The sequence below is a fragment of the Aphis gossypii genome, chromosome 3, assembly GCF_020184175.1.
Source record: "Aphis gossypii isolate Hap1 chromosome 3, ASM2018417v2, whole genome shotgun sequence".
Lineage (NCBI taxonomy): Eukaryota > Metazoa > Arthropoda > Insecta > Hemiptera > Aphididae > Aphis > Aphis gossypii.
Window position 1 is genome coordinate 27,890,460 of NC_065532.1, and position 19,540 is coordinate 27,909,999.

General features: G+C 28.7%; 1 protein-coding gene across 1 annotated transcript in view; it reads right to left on the reverse strand.

Moving 5' to 3' along the window:
- Positions 1-2,596: 2,596 nt before the first annotated feature.
- Positions 2,597-19,540, reverse strand: part of LOC114128036 (homeotic protein caudal-like) — a 30,750-nt gene continuing 13,806 nt past the window's right edge. The window contains exons 2-3 of the mRNA XM_050203978.1: positions 4,371-4,516; positions 2,597-3,223 (exon numbers count right to left, since the gene is read on the reverse strand). Of these exons, the coding sequence (XP_050059935.1) occupies positions 3,077-3,223; positions 4,371-4,516 (293 nt within the window). The 3' untranslated portion in view covers positions 2,597-3,076. The remainder of the gene's footprint in view (positions 3,224-4,370; positions 4,517-19,540) is intronic.

A 19,540-nucleotide genomic window follows, 5' to 3' on the forward strand; every position in this document is an offset into this window, starting at 1 on the left:
TCAATTTTAAACTTTGTGGGTGGTTTTCGATAATAAAGTTTTTTCCAGTAGTTTTCAAAAAAATCGATTTTGTTGCATAGTATTATAACTCAAAAACTAATCACTGTAAATACTTGAAAATTTCACTATAGTTCTTTAAATTGGCATTTTATTTTTACACAATTTAATTTTTAAAATATTTAGGTTAATTTAAGGCTTTTTATAGATATTTAAAATATTTGTTTTTTTTTTTTTTTATTAATATCGATAAAATTTTTTTGGCTGAGTCAAAATACTTGAAAATTTAATACAAAGTTTCTCATAAGTTAGTCTTATAGTGATTTAAAAATTATAAGAATACATAAACACAATTTTTTTTAAAACTTCGTTAAAATTTAAACGAATATTTACAAATTATTTTGTAAGTATATAATTCATAAAATGTTTTGTACATAAGTAGCTAACATTTGAGAATTTAATACAAGATTTTCCATAGTTTTGATTTACAATAATTATAAAAGAACTTAAATTTTTGTGTACTCAGATCATTAAATATAAACCACCTTTTTCACCTCCCAATTTAAAATATATATCCTAAGAGGCTGGGCTGACAAACTATCGCCGTTCAGAATCATTTTTCGTATACATTGATTCCTTTATTGGATTCAAATTTAACACTCTTATATAGTAATCCACACAGCTCTTAATGTACAACAGGGCGGTACCCACTTGACCAAGCTTTTTTTCTTTTGCTTTATACTCGAATATAAAAATAATAATTATTACTTATTATTATGTATTATTTAGCTCGAGGTCACTCGCATGACGTTCCCGATCGTAGCTACTCGCACGTGGACTTATTTTCCGCTTTTGATAAAACTTCATAAAACATTAGGTATATAACTAATAAATTACCATAGAAAATGCACCTAAAATTCTTAAATATTAATTATTATGTATTTGTCGATATAAACAATACAAAAAATATATTTTATCGTCAGTCTTTCATAAATTAAAAAATTAATCTAAAAATAAAAGCCAAATTAATGTAAATAGATATTATAATATTATGTTGTTTCATTATTCTAAAGCACTATCTTTTGAAAAATTGTCTTCGGTGTATGATTGGCAATAGGTTATTTAACAAAATGTTCACCACAGATAAAATTTTTACATGAGTAGGTTAGGTTATCCTAGGATTTACCGAATCTCGTTTGTAAAAATCCGAACTACAAAATCATTTTGGGTTTGACCACACTATACTTTGTATATCCTAGGTTTTACCGGTATTCGTATTTTTACCATAACATAATATATATTGGTTATATTCAAGTTCTATTTAATTATGGTAAAACTTTAAAACAGATTATACTTTAGTTAGTAATATTTATGCGTAAATGTTGATTTAAAATACAATAATAACAACTTATTGCCAGGTCGCTGTTCATGTAGAAATGAGATTTCGGAACGATGATACATAGTACATAATCACTTTATTCGTTATATACCTAATTAGATAAAAATAAATATTTTCTAAAAACCTAACAACCAAAATATGATGTAATATATTAAAATATACCTGGTTATTATATTTATGGTGATTATATGGTGCTCTAGATGATAATATTCATATACATAAACGGTGTTTAAGATACAAACAATCCAAACTTGCTATCAAGTATCAACACAGATCGATGATGCAACCATGTGAGTACCTACCTAATCTGATCTTAAGGTTATTTTTTTAAAAATGTACCCAAATAACATTTTATTAATAAATACTAGTAATTTAATTTTGAACTATGCAAAATTATAGCAGTGTTGTTTAATTGTATATAAATCGTCTTAAACAAATTAATACAAATACATTTAACGAATATATTTTATGCCCTATTTATTTTTTATAATTCATTAACCAAAATAATTATATAACTTTAAAAAAAAATGTCAATAAACAAATAAAGTCGTATTTTGCCTTACATAATAATAATAAAATAATAATGGTTATAACTTATAATGATACAAATAATATTTATAGTAATAATAATAATAATAATAATAATAATAATAAATAATAATAATAATAATGATAATAATAGTAATAATAATAATAATAAATTACACGAGTTGAAACGAACCGAACACAATAATATATTACATTTCAATACCTAACAATAAAACATTCACATAATTTATTATTCAACTCTATATTTTTAAAACATTTTAATATTATAATCTTATTTTAAGTTCAACTACTTATATTCGTTTGGATTAAGTCTGCTTAAGTACAATATTATTTACAATCTAGAAATAAAATTCCATGTGATAGCTAGGTATACATAGGTATACCGTTTACAATTAATGTTCGTTGATAAGTACTAACATATTCGTCGTCATAATAACAATAATTATCATTATTTTAATAGTAATAATTATTATTATTACTAATATTATTATCATTATTATTCTAATAACGTTGGTAAGCAACTGCATATAGTACCGATACATATTATATTTCAACCGAGATAGGTATAGGTTAATACCCATAATTATTATTTTTTACAATAAAACCTATAAAGGTAAGTACACCACGGCGACAATTAAAAATATCAACAAGTTCGATAAGCTCACTATTTATTCGTAAAAATTAAAATTCGAGTAACAGTTGTATTGTATCAAAACGAATACACTTCGTACACCATTGCAATAATTACAATACAGTAGGTAAAATAAAATTAAAATTACACGATTTATTTTATATTATGTACAGTCAAAAGTGCAACGGTATGATAAGCGCAGCTAAAATAAATTTTTAACATTTATTATAGTAATAATAATAATAATATGCGCTTAATAATTTAAAAAATAAAAATAATATTGTACCTATTTAAAAAATAAAATAATGAAAAATGTTTTATTGTTTCTTTTAGACGCGATCGAAACTTACAATCTATATATAATATTATATTAAATAAATGTATAACATACAACTTCGTTGTGCCCAAATATAGTGGGATTTTTTCATAAGTACATATATTATGATACTGAATGAATATTTCAAACCGTCGATTTACACAGTATGAATAAACCGTTAATTTCACAGAGGCGAACAGCTCTCGATCGAATAATTCGAATCAACGGGTGTTTGGATCAATTGTTTCGAGTTTTCGTTGATAATCGTCTCTTCTCGTTTTTTATCGATTTTCCGCTGTTTAGCTCGCCTATTTTGAAACCATATTTTTACCTGTAAAATAATACATTTCAAAATTAAACAACTATACCTATTATTATTATAGCTAAAGGTGTATGGCAAATTATTTTTGACTAGAATGTTTTAAACAAAAACTTCAGCCTCGTCCAGAATTATATTTTTGACAACAGATGAATATACAAAACACTTAGGGACCGAATTAATTTTTAAAGACTCAGAGATAAAAAACGAAAATTAATACTTAAAAGGATTATTTACCCATAGGTACCTCTACTTGGTGAGTTACTCAATACGTTATAAACATATTATTATATATAATCTTTCTTTTCATACTAAAATACACGATTTTGATATGTTTAATAAAATTTGAAAATATTTAAAATTTTTATAATTTATATAATATTACATTATATTACATTAAGATTTTTATATCTGTTTCATGTGACGAATGGTTTTTAGAAGGACTCATATAGTGGATAAGTAAAATGTGTTAATGAAGATAAAATGCCTTCAAACAATATATACTCCACTTCACTTATCTAAACTTTGAACAATTATAGCTGTTAAAACAGTTGAATATAATTCTTACTAATTTTAAATTAAATTGCTGTAAAAGATATACTTAAAAATTAGATAGTACATTAAAAACGTAAAGAAATGTAATAATAAGATATAATTTACATAAACTTATTTGAAAAATAATATTTAATACCTTAATATCTATGTCTACATTTTCAGAGATATTTATTTCTGCTTTAATACAAACGCGTATAGGTATAGTAGGTACCTACCTATACTATAACCTACTTGCACTCTAAAAATATTTATACTTACATTTTTAATATTATAAATAAATTAATTAAAACTTATACTTATAGATAATATTTTATGTAACACATGAAAACAAATAATGTTCTTATTTTTACATGAATAAATAGGTATCTAATATTATATTTTCCATTCTAAAATTATTTTCTGAGAAATGTATCTTAGGTACATGTTAACTGTTGCAGGTAGTAAAATATATAATATTTATACATCTATCTATTTACCAAATATAATAATAGCCACCATTAACCTGCTATAGTTTAATATATATTTACCCTACCTGTTTATTATAATATATGTGTATACATAGATTTTATCTATTTATTTTCTAAATATTATAATATGAACTTACTTGTCTTTCAGACAGACTCAGCATTTTGGACAACTCGGTTTTTCTTGTAATCGTGATGTATCGGTTAAAGTGAAATTCCTTCTCGAGTTCCAGACGTTGCAAGTCGGTGTATACGACCCTGTACTTATCTTTAGTGCGTGTTCTACCTGTATAGGAAAAAGAAAAATTATTTATTAGGTCTGCTGGTTTAATAAATTGAAGGTTTAACAACTACGCGAGAGTTTATTAATTTACACAAGAGTTGTTGCTGTGGAATAAAGATGATAAATTAGTGGCAATTTCCACGGCACGGGTGTGCATAAGTACTATGTGACATTTTTATTGTCTATACAATCGCTTAATGTTTAACACGGCAAGGTAAATATTAACATCAACATAATACAATTTAATTGATCCATCTTCTGAGATTTTTAATTATTGTTTTATAGATATTTTATTGATCGCTCATAAAAAAGATTAAAATTAATTGAAATTAATTAATAAATTGTGATTATTTATTTTAAGACACACCGCGGATACTATATACATAAATACGACTAATGAAAATACGTTTTATCACATTAGTAACGTAAAAACGTTTCATTTAATTTATATTAGGTTTATATATTTTGTGTTCATTCTAAAAATAAATACCATTTGTCAAATCCGCTTTTACAATACACCATAACAGTTTTTTTAATTACATAGTATATTATTATACGTTATAATAGCATATACATGTACATCAACGTTAACATGTATTTATATTTATATATTTGTTAATATGTATAATATTCATAAGTATAGGTATATGTGCATTATGTGAAGGTACAATATTATTTTCAGTTTGAGTTAAACAGAACATAATCAAAAATTTTGAAGAAAGAACTTTTACTGAGGATACACTTTCAAATGATGTCATCAATTAAGCTTTCATTAGAACAATTGGTTAATTAATCGAATATTTTAAAATAGAGACATTTTACGTTAACTACATAGGTACATATTATGTCTGGTGCCATATTGTTCAACTTAATAATAGGTTTGTGTTAATATTTTTGATGGGTTCACAGTGGATTGTGCAGGTAATTATTAAAATCATAATAGGTAATTTTGGTCTAGAAGTAGTCCAAGTGTATAACATTGATTGCGTTTTTTATTTTATTTAGATAATAGAAAATCCTTTACAAACAATGAAACAAACATTATGATCAGTAGATCATGAACATGGCCATATGGTTTAACTCTTATAGTAATAATATAGGTATATGCATGTATATACTGTACATATATACATAGATTATAGATGTACAATATATATAGCCATTATTATATCATGTTAAGTCAGCGTACTTAATCACTACAGAGAACATTATATAATATGTATATATTTATATACCTACCTATTATACCTGTATTATAAAACGTTCTCTGTAATATCCTATATGCTTATTGTCTTATATATATATAATATATAAATGCACTTTGTTAAGCATTAACATACCTATCTTTTTACGATGAAAATTTAGTATGTTGGGTTCCCTAATTGTATGATTCATTTTAATAATAATAATAAGTAATATTATAGTTCCCAGTGGCTAGTTATAAATATTATAACTACCTAATCATTTTAAAAATCATATTATATCAATTTTTCAAGAGAAATTACATAATTATTAAACACTTTTGAATTGATGAGTAAGAGGGTGGTTTTAAAGTATGCTCCTGTGGTTCATTAGGTTCATGACGCACCACTGTGTTGTAGACGTTGTAATATAAAGTAGGTACCTATTCCTTAAATTCACAAAAAAATTTACATGATATATACATATATATATTTGACATTTTGCACGACGAAGTATATTTTTATATGTAATTTGTAATATTATACATTATACGTACAATTAGGTATACCTATAACGATAATAACGGAACAAATTAAGTAAAAAACGACCACGAGCATTAAGTCATACAAAAATATTCTTCGCTCGGTTATCTCGTTTGGTCTATTCGTACATGTGTACGTTGTGGTTTCAATATTATTTTTTTTCACCTTTTAATACACAAATATACACGAGCGCACACACACACATAGGTATTATGTATATCTACATATGTTTAACTTGTTCAACGTTTTCCGTGCTTGCGTGACTACAGAAACTGATAGGATAAGGTTTTTGTAATTCCATTACGTTATCTCGGGCCGTTCGAGGTTTTTCAAATAAGCCGCCAAGCCACTCGAGATAATCCACAGACATACACACCGGTACGGCGACGGCAACGACGAACAGACACAATTTATAATAATATTCTACTGTATACAGCACGATATCGCGTATGTGGAGTACCCGTGAGCATGTTCACAGTTATTGGTTTGTTCACATACTATGTAATGGAAACGTCTGTACAGTTATAATACCGCGATCACCAGCATCGGTGTGTATAGCAAATACAAATATCGCTGCTACGACGGTAATATCTATATAGGTACGCGTTCTACACGTAGGTACCCAAACATAATATAATTATACTCTAAATAACCTATACGATTAACGATTATAATATGTACATTTAGGTACTAGCCGGAAACGATCGAGTTTCCCGGGGGAAATAACGCGAGGACGACTGCAAGGACATTCGTGTATATTACATGTATAGATTATTAAAGCTTCAAAGTTTCAAATTCTTTTCGAAAACAGGTGTAGTTGGTGGGTATAGTGGTACTTTTATATATATATATATATGGTTGTGGTATGTGCTGTGTAAATGTATTCGCTTATATATTATATAATAATAATAATATGCTTACACGACACGACGACGGGTACCTAAAGTATGATATAGCTACAATATTATTATCATAACCCATAATGGATCATCGCGGTTTTCTTTTACCTTTTCGTTTAACGATTGTCCGACAAACCGCTGTGGCGTGCGGGACGAGAGAACGCCATTGGCCAGGTAACAATATGGCAGCCGACGTACTCGTGACTCTGTGTGAACAGGTGAACCGCGCGCGCGTATAGTGCGTACAAGACCGCAACACACACACACACGCATAATATACACACCACGACTATATACCAGATACGTGTTTAATATACCTATACATACTTGATACTCTCTATATACACACACGTACAAGTAAAATTATGCATATATTAATGTGTCGTTCGTGCGCATCGCGTGTATTTGTATTTATCGAGAATATGTAATACATATACAGATAAAAGGTATAGAAATATTATATTATATCGCTTGTACGTGTGGAAATTCAGTCCAAATACCTTAGTAGTTAATATTGTACAAGGTTACAATATGTTATTTAGTCTGATGCGCTTATCGTTAAAAATTGTGCACACGTTTTATCGCCAAAAAAGCCGCATAGATTTATACGAGACACGTCCTAATCTCGCACCGACATCCCTTCGCCACCACCGTCACCGCCTATAGAACAAGTCGGTTTGAGTCTCGGGGATTCGATAAACTACCTTCGCATTACCGTCACTGCATAATTTTATACATGACATTACTACACGCGCGCGATGCAACGTCGGTGGGATTTGTTTGATGTTTTTTTTTATTTTTTAATAAACACGCTATTGTTTCAACGCAGCTGTCGCGTCGAAAAAGTTGTCGAAAAACAGAACAGTCATGTATACACACACACACACACATATACCACTACCAAAGTACATCGGTTGTGCGCGCGTGGGGAACATTATTATAGCGGCCGACGAGTACACATAATATTATTATTATTATAACGACTCTCGAGGGATCGGTTTGTTCGGTCGATCTACACCCGCCACAGCGCTACGTTTTGCGGGACGACGGCGACGACTAAAACGACTACATCGTTCGCGACAATCAACGGCCCAAATTGCGGTGGTGGTGTGTGACGATGTTGCGGGTATGCGCCGCAGACGTCCGTCCGGAGGACGATAAATCAAATCAAATCCGAGTACGACTGCGAAGCGTACATAATATATATATATATATATATATATATATATAGTACATGTACGTTATGTGTATATAAACGATTTAATTCGAAATTCAAAGTTTATACCGATAGAAATGTATAGCATAGTTTTACACGCGCACAGTTTCTTTATATTTTACTCTTATAAGCTATAATGTGATTATATAATATCAATACAGATCTCGTATACATATGTACTATGTACCTACACCAGGATTTGTAAAGTGAAAGGTGTACTAAAGAGCCGGCTATTTATCAAGTAGTGATAATTAAAGCAATTTTTACCTATGACCCAACAAGCATTTGGGAAATAATAATCTTACTGATAATATTTTTAAGAATATTTATACTTTAACATTCTAGTATTAAGATAGGTAAATTAAATACTAAAAAACAAGTACAAAATGCGAATAAAAAAATCATTGTGTACAGTATAACAAATCCTATTCATTGTAATAATAGAAAATAATTTTAAACAGAAAAGTAAAACAACAGGGTCACAGGAGACAGGACATAGGGAATGGTCGAAATAGAGCAGACATAGTTATCAAGATATCATGAGAAAATGAGACATTTTTAGGATAAAATCATTTACCCGCCACTTCTAGTATGATTAACTGCACTTTTACGTGTATACCTGAAAATGTACACAAAGAGTGTAACCATAAACTTGTTACAACACTTGGACAATTGGTGGAGAAGACAAATGAAAATAAGATGCTTTTAAAATACAGGTGTGCTATCGACTACTATCGTTAAATGAAACAAAGCATTGGAGACGCGAAGATATCATCGTGACAAAATTAAAAAAAAAAACAAGTGCATTTTTCATTCAACTTTTTCGTAAACGCATAAATACTTTTGAAATGTAAGCTTTTTATTTTTCGTACAACCAGATAAATCGTCCATTGAATATTGTTTACGTTAACAGCCAGGCGGACTGACAGTGGACCACAGACCGCTGTACCTATAAGAGATTAACCATAGAAAAATATCGAGGACTTGTATTTTTGTACGAGTAGATGTCAGTACGTACAGTATGTACGTACACTGCAGAAATGTATACATAATATTTAATACATTGTCGTCGAGTTACATCGTTAATGGTGTAAAACACCAACAAATATGTGTTTTCGAGATATCAATATTACAATACGTCGACTACCTTTATATAAAAGGTACATCGTCGAGTTTATCGCCACAATGCACAAGGTAGCATATAATATAGTCTCTCGGATATAAATAATATAATATGATAATTATTGCTCTCCGACATTATAGCTCAAATTTATCGACCATCGGGTCGTTTTAATGGCCCTTTGGATATACACACTAATACACTATAGGTATATAATATAAAGTATAGTCGTATTATATACGTTTACCGCTGTCTTCGTTTCCGACGAAAAGAATAAAAATAACATTCCGTTGCGACGTGAAATCTTTTGTTGATGATGATGTCTCCATTGGAATAAGGATATAAAAATGGGAAAAATTGAACTAAAACCGTCAGAACGTGTACAAGTATAATATAATGTGTGTACAGCTATCAAAGTTATAGTTACGACGTGTTACGACGACTGCTGTCGGTGAGTACGGGGGAGAGGACGAGAGGGAAATGTTTAATGCAATAAAATTAAATAAGATAATGTGGTCGGTTGTTTTTTTTTTTTTTGCCGCCTCGTCGTGCTCACCACACGGCAAAAGGGTTTTTCTTGATGGGTTTTAATAGCTGCAGTGCAGCGCGTTTCCTCCATCCCGAGCAATAAAATCCGTTCAAGCGATGTCCAGACCGCCGAAACCGGTATAAACACCAATAAAATAATAAGTATTAAACGTTACCTAGTGGTTTAAATAAAAACCGATAAATTACAAAAATGACTCGGACGCGCGTTGTACGATAAAAACTGTGTATATGTGTATACAATAATTCTTTTTGAACTCGACCGGCTGATCTGCTGGGCGTCGGCGTTAGACATGTACTTGTAACTATTATTATATGTATTATGTATACCTTACAATTGCCCGTATAAAAGTATGCAGAACGTTTTTCAGATATATAATCCGCGTAAAAGGATAGTAAAATAAGATATAGCCATATAGGTTTAGGAAGGTATTATAATCCGTTGCTTCGTCCATGCGACGAGCGTGCACGCAGAATGCAGTAGATATGTTGTATATAGTACGCTGTTTACACTCATTTTTTAATCGCGTGTATAATTCTTGACATCAAAAAACATGATATGAAAGTCGGATATGAAAAGTTGGAAAATATTTGTTCCAAATGGTAAATAATGCGCATTGTACCCGTCTCTATATACGTATATATTTTCGTACGAGTATACGCTGTTCATATAACATTATCAAAAATTAGTTGGGAAATTTAAATATTTGATATGCCCATGACACTATCTTTGTAAAAATGCATTTCGTATGTGTGTGACTAAAAATAAGTTTTAATACTATAGTCTTAAAGTGTACATACGCATTTAAATATACCTATGTACCTATAGGTGTAATGTGTATATTATAATCTGATAGTAGTTTCCATACACCAAATTGTTGTTTAATGTATTTATTTATACACTGCATACTGTTATACAGGTAAAAGTGTTAAAAGTTAATACTTAAGGTATATGGGTACGAAAGTGCGTTTGAAATATAAAATTTATCATCGAGTTTGAGACATACGAGTATATTAATAAGAATTGTATACTTTGGCTAAATTTGTTATAATTTAGATGTATAAATTGTCTCGTATTATAACTACGTATATTATAAACATAACAACTATCTTTATAATTATAATAAAACCTATTTATTTGGAAAAATAAATCATAAAACTCGGGAGCTTACCCTTATCCACAGTACGAACTGGGATAAAAAAGTACCTATGTGGTGGAATATTGATTGAAAGGCAAGAGCATACATTTATAAATATACGGACCAATTTTAATGCTTTTTACTAAATATAGGAAGTTATGAGTTTCCCTTGGCATATCTATATCAACTAACTTTGATTCGTATAAGTATATTTGTAAAAGTATTTAGGTAGTATTTTAGGTATATAATAACAAAGTAAAAAAAGAGCATAAGGTATTGTAGCGAAGCAACCAATCCAAACTTGAGTTAAATAAAATCATTAATTACTAAGTACAGAAAATTATTAAAAGAACTACATTATAGTTATTTAAATTATATATTGATATTATATTGTATACACCTACATGTTTTTAATTCAAATCGAGAATCGAAAAAAAAATTAAAATTTTTAACTTAATTGCACACTGCCACACTGTATAAGACTTATATTATAATTAACTATACCTACCTATTTGCAGATGAATAATTTTTAGTATACTACGGTAGCGGTTTAATAAAATGCATTATATTATCATAAACACCGAATTTTATTTGATCAACTATATTAGTTTCTTTTCTATGGAATATAACATAAATTATACATTGTGCTACGTCATCACCAACCGATTGATGTACGGCAATATTTAAAGTTTATAGAAAATAAGAAGTAGTATATAATGAATACCTATATAATATAGTTATTACAATCAAATGCTATAAAAACGATCAAACTCCTGCACATATGAATAAAATATATATTGTGTAGAGCTATAACTAAAGATATAATAACAATATAACTCAAAGCATTTGTTTATGGTTTTAGGTAGAATAAACGAACGACCGCGGTAAGCAGTAATAAATTAAAAAAAGTAGTGATTTAATATCATCGCACCGCGGATATTTATCGGCAACTGCAAAACCTGAAAGACTAAAACAAAATAATAGCCAATGATTTAAGAGTTGAGTGGTTCTACAGCAGGGTGTAAATTTGCAGGTTTGATCACATTATATAATCACATAGGTATATACTATCAAAATTAACTATAATAAGATGGATTGGATTTTGTTAATTTTTAAATTTATTATAGTCTTATCTTTAGTTTTTCATCGCGAAAAGCTAAATACTAATATTTAAACGAATAGCATCAATATACTATATATATTGACTCGTCTTTCATCGATAGATTTAGATCTATATTATATAATTAAAATATTTAGAATATACAACTGCTGTCCGAATAGGTATTTACAGAATACAAAAAAAAAAAATAATCGTCATAAGGCTTGAAGTATTGATTCCACTTAAACACCGAAAAAAATACGTTAAAAAAAAGACACGCGACGAATGTCACGCATACTGTACCTATGATTTTTGTAAATGTTCGAAAGGTGAAAAATTTACAACTGCTTTTTTTTTCTGAATATCTCAAACCGACCTTCGTCGTCAGTAATACAACATAATAATACATTATAAAAACTACGAAAAGCCGGAGATGTTATTTATCGACGTCGAGACAGTGGCGGCGGCGGCGGCGGTGATGGTTGCGCGAAAGAGCAGGAAAACCGCGCTCGCGGTGTCCCTTGCGAATCGCCGAAAAAGCGCGATGTGCGCACACAGCTCGTGCGCGATCGAAACTCTAGGCCTTTGAAAAGGGGAAAAACGATAATATTATATACACACACACACACACATCTAAGAGAGACGGAGATTATATGAGTGAGAGAGAGAAAGAGATTATTGCGAGCCGACAGTCGGCGGCAACGGCAGTGGCGTCGTCGGTATAATATTAATTGTACCTGAGGCGGTTCGCATCGGATTTCATCATTATTGTCGTACGGCGGCGGCCAAGTCGTAAAATTCCGTGTAGCACATTATTCTCATACACACATATACCGTATAGGTATTCGTAAAATATGTATAATGTAAGTACGATATAGATATATATATATAGACATCACACTGAGCGATACGTGTGCGTCTGCGGCCCGGTCGTTACTCATATATAATAAAAAATACATATAAAACACGCAAACGTCACGAGTATAGAACGTATAATATATATATACATATGTTATTTATACTGCACAACGATATATATGTATATATTATTACGTCGGCGGCGGCGGCGGTGCTACGGTCATCGCGAGTATAAATATATATATATAAATTATATAAGTCGCTATAGTGATGTTTGTCAGCAGTACAACAAAAAAAGTGCCCACGACGCATAATAATAATATTATGACATTATAGATGTGTACGCGCCATTATAATAATATATCGTATAATAATGCGTATACAACTATATAATATATTATAACGACCGAATAATGTCAGTCCGACGATGTACACAATAATAATATTATGATACATTTATGCGGTCGCGCGTTTATCATCCACAATATATCATATATTATGTATACCTATTACGTATATTCCCACCCCTTCCGTTTTTTGCCGTACACAAGCGCTGACGAGCGGCTGTTTGACTCGATATAATATATTATTATGTATATATTTTACTATTATTTAACGTCCAAACCACCGAAACCGGATCGCCGAGTTCATCTCGGAGGAACATTATAATTATATTATACGCACGTACTTACGTATTATATGCGCTTATTTTCCTCTTTATATATTACGCGTTTTCGTGGAGGATTTTTCTGCGTTTACCCGTTGGTGCTGCAGTACTTATACACTATAATATCACGTACGTATATGTATAATATAAGTATTAATAAATATATATATTTATATATTATACAGCGATATAAAATATATATGTAATATTATTATGTTATAGCTGCTATAATAATATATATTACTACTATACGGTGTACCTATATGGGTATTTTATACAAGTGTAATCTTAATCTGCATCCCTAACTTGTTGATGCGTCGCAAGAATAATCGTCCTCCTGCTTCGCCATCATTGAGCAATAAATTTGCGAGGCCGACATGTCGGCTCAGTATAAATATATTATTAAAAACGTGCCCAATCACATTGTACTAAGTATAATTATGGGTATGAGGTGTGTGATAGGTACTGCTAAAAAAACGATGAAACATTGACAATTTTGTTATCTCTCAAAGCCCTCAAATCCACCTATAAGATGAGCGCAATACGTCCATCACGCTACATTCATGATAGCGACGATTCTGTCACATGTTAAATTATTGTTTTGTCTTAAACCCAATAAACAAACAAAATTATAATGCGTATAAAAAAAATTAGTCCATTTAAAAGTATAACGCTCATTTTCAAAAACTTTAAACCTGTTTAGAAACATATATTTTTAAAAAATGTATAGCCATTTAAAACATTTTTATTACTCTTTCATATTTTGCCAAACACAAAATATTGTCCCCAAAACTACAATGTATAAAATTTGAATTTAGAGCGAATTTCCTAATTATAATAATTAAGTATTTAAAGTTATGAATTATGAGTTATGACTATAACTAACTTTACCTATATACACTACTTACTATATATAGTTATTCGAAATTTGAATTTTTTATATTGAAAATCACAAAAGAATATTCTGTTTCAAAATATGAAATTAAAAATGTATACATTATTTTCTCTCAAGAAAGCCAAAACTTAAAAAGTAGAAAAATATATTTCTTAAAACGTTAATATTTTAATTAGTTTTTAACTTTACAATAAGAATCACTTTTTAGGACTTTAGGTATACATATTAGTTTTATTACGTAGATTTATATTATTATACCATTTATATCTATTATCTACTATAAAATTGTTTAGGATATCAGTTTTTCCGCTACAACTAGAAGAAGGTTTTCACGATTTATAACCCAATAAAAATCTTTTATATGACTTTGCAAAAAAATTTAATATTTTGCCAATAATTGTCGAAATAAAAAATGTCAATATTATTGTGTAAAGAAACAGATTTAGCTATGTATGTATATATCACTACTTTATTGTTTGTTTTATTGCCTTGTTACCCATTCTTACTGCTAAAACGGATAAATATTTTCTATAACAATTATAGCTTGACACAGTAATTAGTGAATACAACTTAATAAATAACCGTATCAATTTAATTTTTCATTAAATAACAAACCAATTTTGAAGGTGTATGTAGGATTTTAAACAATATTTTTTTCCGTTTACATTGTTATAAATTATAGATATTATTACGTTTTTTGATGTTTATGCATGTTTATATTATTTTTTTAATTTCAAATAATATTGAGATAAAAAAAATCAAATCCAATTAATAAAAAAAAAAATGACCTACAAATAAAAGTTTACAGGAAATTTATAGATTTGAAACTTTAAAATTAATGTAAGAATGAATTATTTTTCGATGCTATGAAAAATTGTAGGTAAATGAGAAATTACAAACGGAAACTACAGAAATAAGTAAATTATATGTATTTTACATAATTTAGGTACCTACGACACGCTATACATTAAGAAATCAGTAAGGATATAGGTATCTATATATTAAATAGGTATTTGCAACATTACAACATAATAATGATGTGAATGATAGATCAGTCTTTTCTTTCTTTTGGGGTTTAAAATATTTATAAATTAAAAATTTAATAGTTAAAAAGAGTATCTATAATCATCGGTAAATTGATCACGGCCCGGGCGAATTGTATATTTTAAATATACTAGTATAACTTTCCGTAACCTAACAAAATAATTAAGAAACTAAAAATCTTCGTTCACCGATCAATTATCCTGGCGACCAATCTTTTAGCAATAACGATTAATTCACAACTGTAGAATTTCTTATTCGAAATCTATTAAAAAATAGTTAATTATTTTTATAATATCCGTAAATTTAGTTTGCACTCATAGAGATATAGCATAGGATATATAAGGAATCAAGATCTACGTAAAATTATGTCTCTCAAAGTTAATTTTAACAGTGCCTATTTATTAAAATAAGTAAAAATTTGAATAGGACGGAGGTACATTATTTATAAAAAAAACTGCGTATTTTAATGAGCAGATTGATGAAAGTTGGTAATATTTTTGTTAAGAAATAAGCCAGTTATTTACAAATAACGTGACAATATAATAATACGCAACAGGCTATATGTTCCTGTATAATATACGTATAGAAGGACGTATGAGGAATTGCGTATTAAAATAATTTAAGTAATTAAAAGAAGAAATACATTTTAGCTTGATAGAATAAAAGATAAACAATATTTTAAGTAAAATAAATTAACACCTATACATTCGTGTTTAGATAGGTATACTATATAGGTTTGAACAAGTTTCTGCAACACATTCATATAGTCATATAGAGAAAAAATCGTGGTGCGACAGTTGAAGACAAAGACCTTTCAATAAGTTTTGAATTTTAAAGCTGAAATTTTTAAATCAAAAAATTTTGGCGCTAATGCATAATGGGTCGAAACATTTATAAACATTACCTATGTATAATATAACTATAACGTGCGACGTAGGTATACACACGATTCATAAACAAAAATCGATCTTAAGATCGAGTACTTTTCATATTTTATCGTCGAAAATCTTAAATATTAATTTATTTAGTACCTATATATAGGAGTGACCTAATTTAAACAAACATTAATAACACGATCAAAAATGAAAAATAATAAAAACAAAACAGTATTACTAATCGAATAAAGAAAAATGTGTTTTCTTTGACAAGTTGCGTGCACTAATGTGAGGATAGTTAAATTCATAGTTGGTAAAACGCGGTGCAAAAAAAAATTCGATGTGTAGGGATGCGAAAATTGGGCCGTCATCCAGGAAAGTAGCGTTTATGAGTAAATTACAACGGATGTTTGCACATAAAAAAAAATTAACATTTCGTCTACGATGAGTAGCAATAAGAGGAAACAATTCAAGCTACCGAAGTACTAGATTGTGATCATGGGGGTTTATGTTCATAAAAATAATATAACATCATATCATGTATAAACTCAAGCTCAAACTGAACTAACACGTAGTTAAAAAAATTATGTTCCCATTTGAACGATTGCTATTCCCATATAAATCAAAACGATTTGACAATACCTAACATATATGTATATATATAACATAATATATTTTAATTACACGGGCGGGTGTACGGAACACCAGTAACATTTGCACATCATCGCAAAATCGAGATTCCATTTAACGTTTATATGCACTCGTCGCAATAAAATAATTGAAATTTAATTTTAATTTTAATTGTCGACTTAAATCGTAGTATAAGGAGTTTAAACGCCGAATAAATTAGAGAAGATTAAAGCCAAATGGGAAATGTAACTCTTTAATGCAATTTTATGGGATACTATATAATACGTATTGTAAAACCATAAATAAAAAAATAAAAAACATAACACGCCGTCATAATAGTAAGTAATACCGCTATATTCTTCAAAAAGGAAACAAAAACAAAATAGTTGTTATTTTGTGTAAATATCATAACATTAATAATAAAATTCTTAATTAAATATGTGTACTCGATGTATGATTATATACCATATACCAATTAATAATACAAATAGTTCAAAATATTTAGATCCAATAACATTATAATGTAATTAAAATGTGTTTCAGATAAACGCATTTTATACACTCACGTTTCAGCGTATGTATATACATAGGATAAATTCATAAAATTCGTACTTTATAACCAGAGAAATGAACCACATAGTCTGTACGAAAAGCACACGCGTATGATACGCATCCGTGAGAAATTGGCATAACGCTATTGATTTAATCATATTATTATACATTGCTCTATAGTAATGACTCGGGCACGTACTGGATATTATTTCCATAATGAAATATAATTATAATGAAGGGCTCACTATATCAAACATTCGTTTTTATTAAAAATTATTAACTTTCGAAATATTTACTTAAAAATCATATAGGTAGTTAAAATGAGTATTAAGAAAGCATAAAAAGTTTAACCCCTTAAAAGTCTACCATTACTTCTTTAAAACTATGCACTATATTATTTACAAGTGATGCAGTTGATTAAAAGCATACACGATGAAATTTATTTCAACTTAATATACTCGTAAAAAGTTTTCAACAATGGGGAATTAAACAAGAGATGATGAATTACTTATACTAAGAAATTTTTTCGGATTTTTCAAATTAAAATTTACACTTCAAAATTTAAAAATGCAACAATCTAAATTGCATAAATATGATTAAATATATTTAAAAGTTATAATGTAATACAGAAACTCTAACTTATTAAAATATAAATAGTACCTAATTACCTAAACAATAATAAAATGATAAAATATAAATGATTAAATTAAAATATTTATACTTTGAAAATCCTTTGCATTTTAGTACTATTGTTGCACATTAGCTTTATAACTTCATCTAAAGTAATATCCAATAATAATTTTCCCTCGCAGCTAAAACTTCTAAATTAGTTTTAATTGTATAACTTCTTAAGAGAGTTATAATGGTTTTTAATTTCGAAAACGAACAATCACGCGCGTTACTTGGTCTTAGATAAGGGCATAATTATTAGTAAAAACGTTTAAACTCTAAAAGGCTGCTCCTTATTTTCTTAAGAATAATACATTTTATAATGTTTACCACAAACAGTATAAACATAAACATGCATTCTTTCACATTTTTTACACGTACCTAAATGAATTGACTTGAAATTCATCAACTGTCTTTTCTGTATATCATAGTATAAAAAATATATATAGGTATCATCATTTCAAAGGGCTATTTTAAAAATGTAAAGCCATAAAAGTTTGAAATAATAAAAGCTATTCTAAAAGCTAACTATGGTAAACGGGCCAATAAGAATCGAAAATTTTCAAATCGTATGTCAAAATGAGGGGAAAATGAATTTCAAGATATTAAAGTTAGAAATTATTTATATGTATACGATATTTTAAGTATATCCAGTATACTTATGCAAGTATTATTGTAATTATACTAAAACTAGAGTAAAAGTATGAATACCATCATAATAATTAATGCACTTGATATACAAACGAGTGCTCTCCCGGAAATTTCTCGGTGAGCCAGTACATTCCTCAATTGATGAACCAATGCTCAAATACCATCACGTATATCCTATCGATATAGTATAAATATATTTATACATAATATATTCAATACATTAAATACTAATTGATAACAACGCGTAACATTATTTCGATCAAAACGTTACGATTGTCTGTATTTTCTTATTGTTGGCCTAACCAAAGTAGTAATATTTTAAGTAATTTAAGTCTGGACATCTAAAAAGTTTAGATGTTTAGATTCCAAACAACAAAAACGATATCGCGACTAATCGATTTGTTAAAAAATAAATCCGGTGCACCACTATTATATAGGCACAT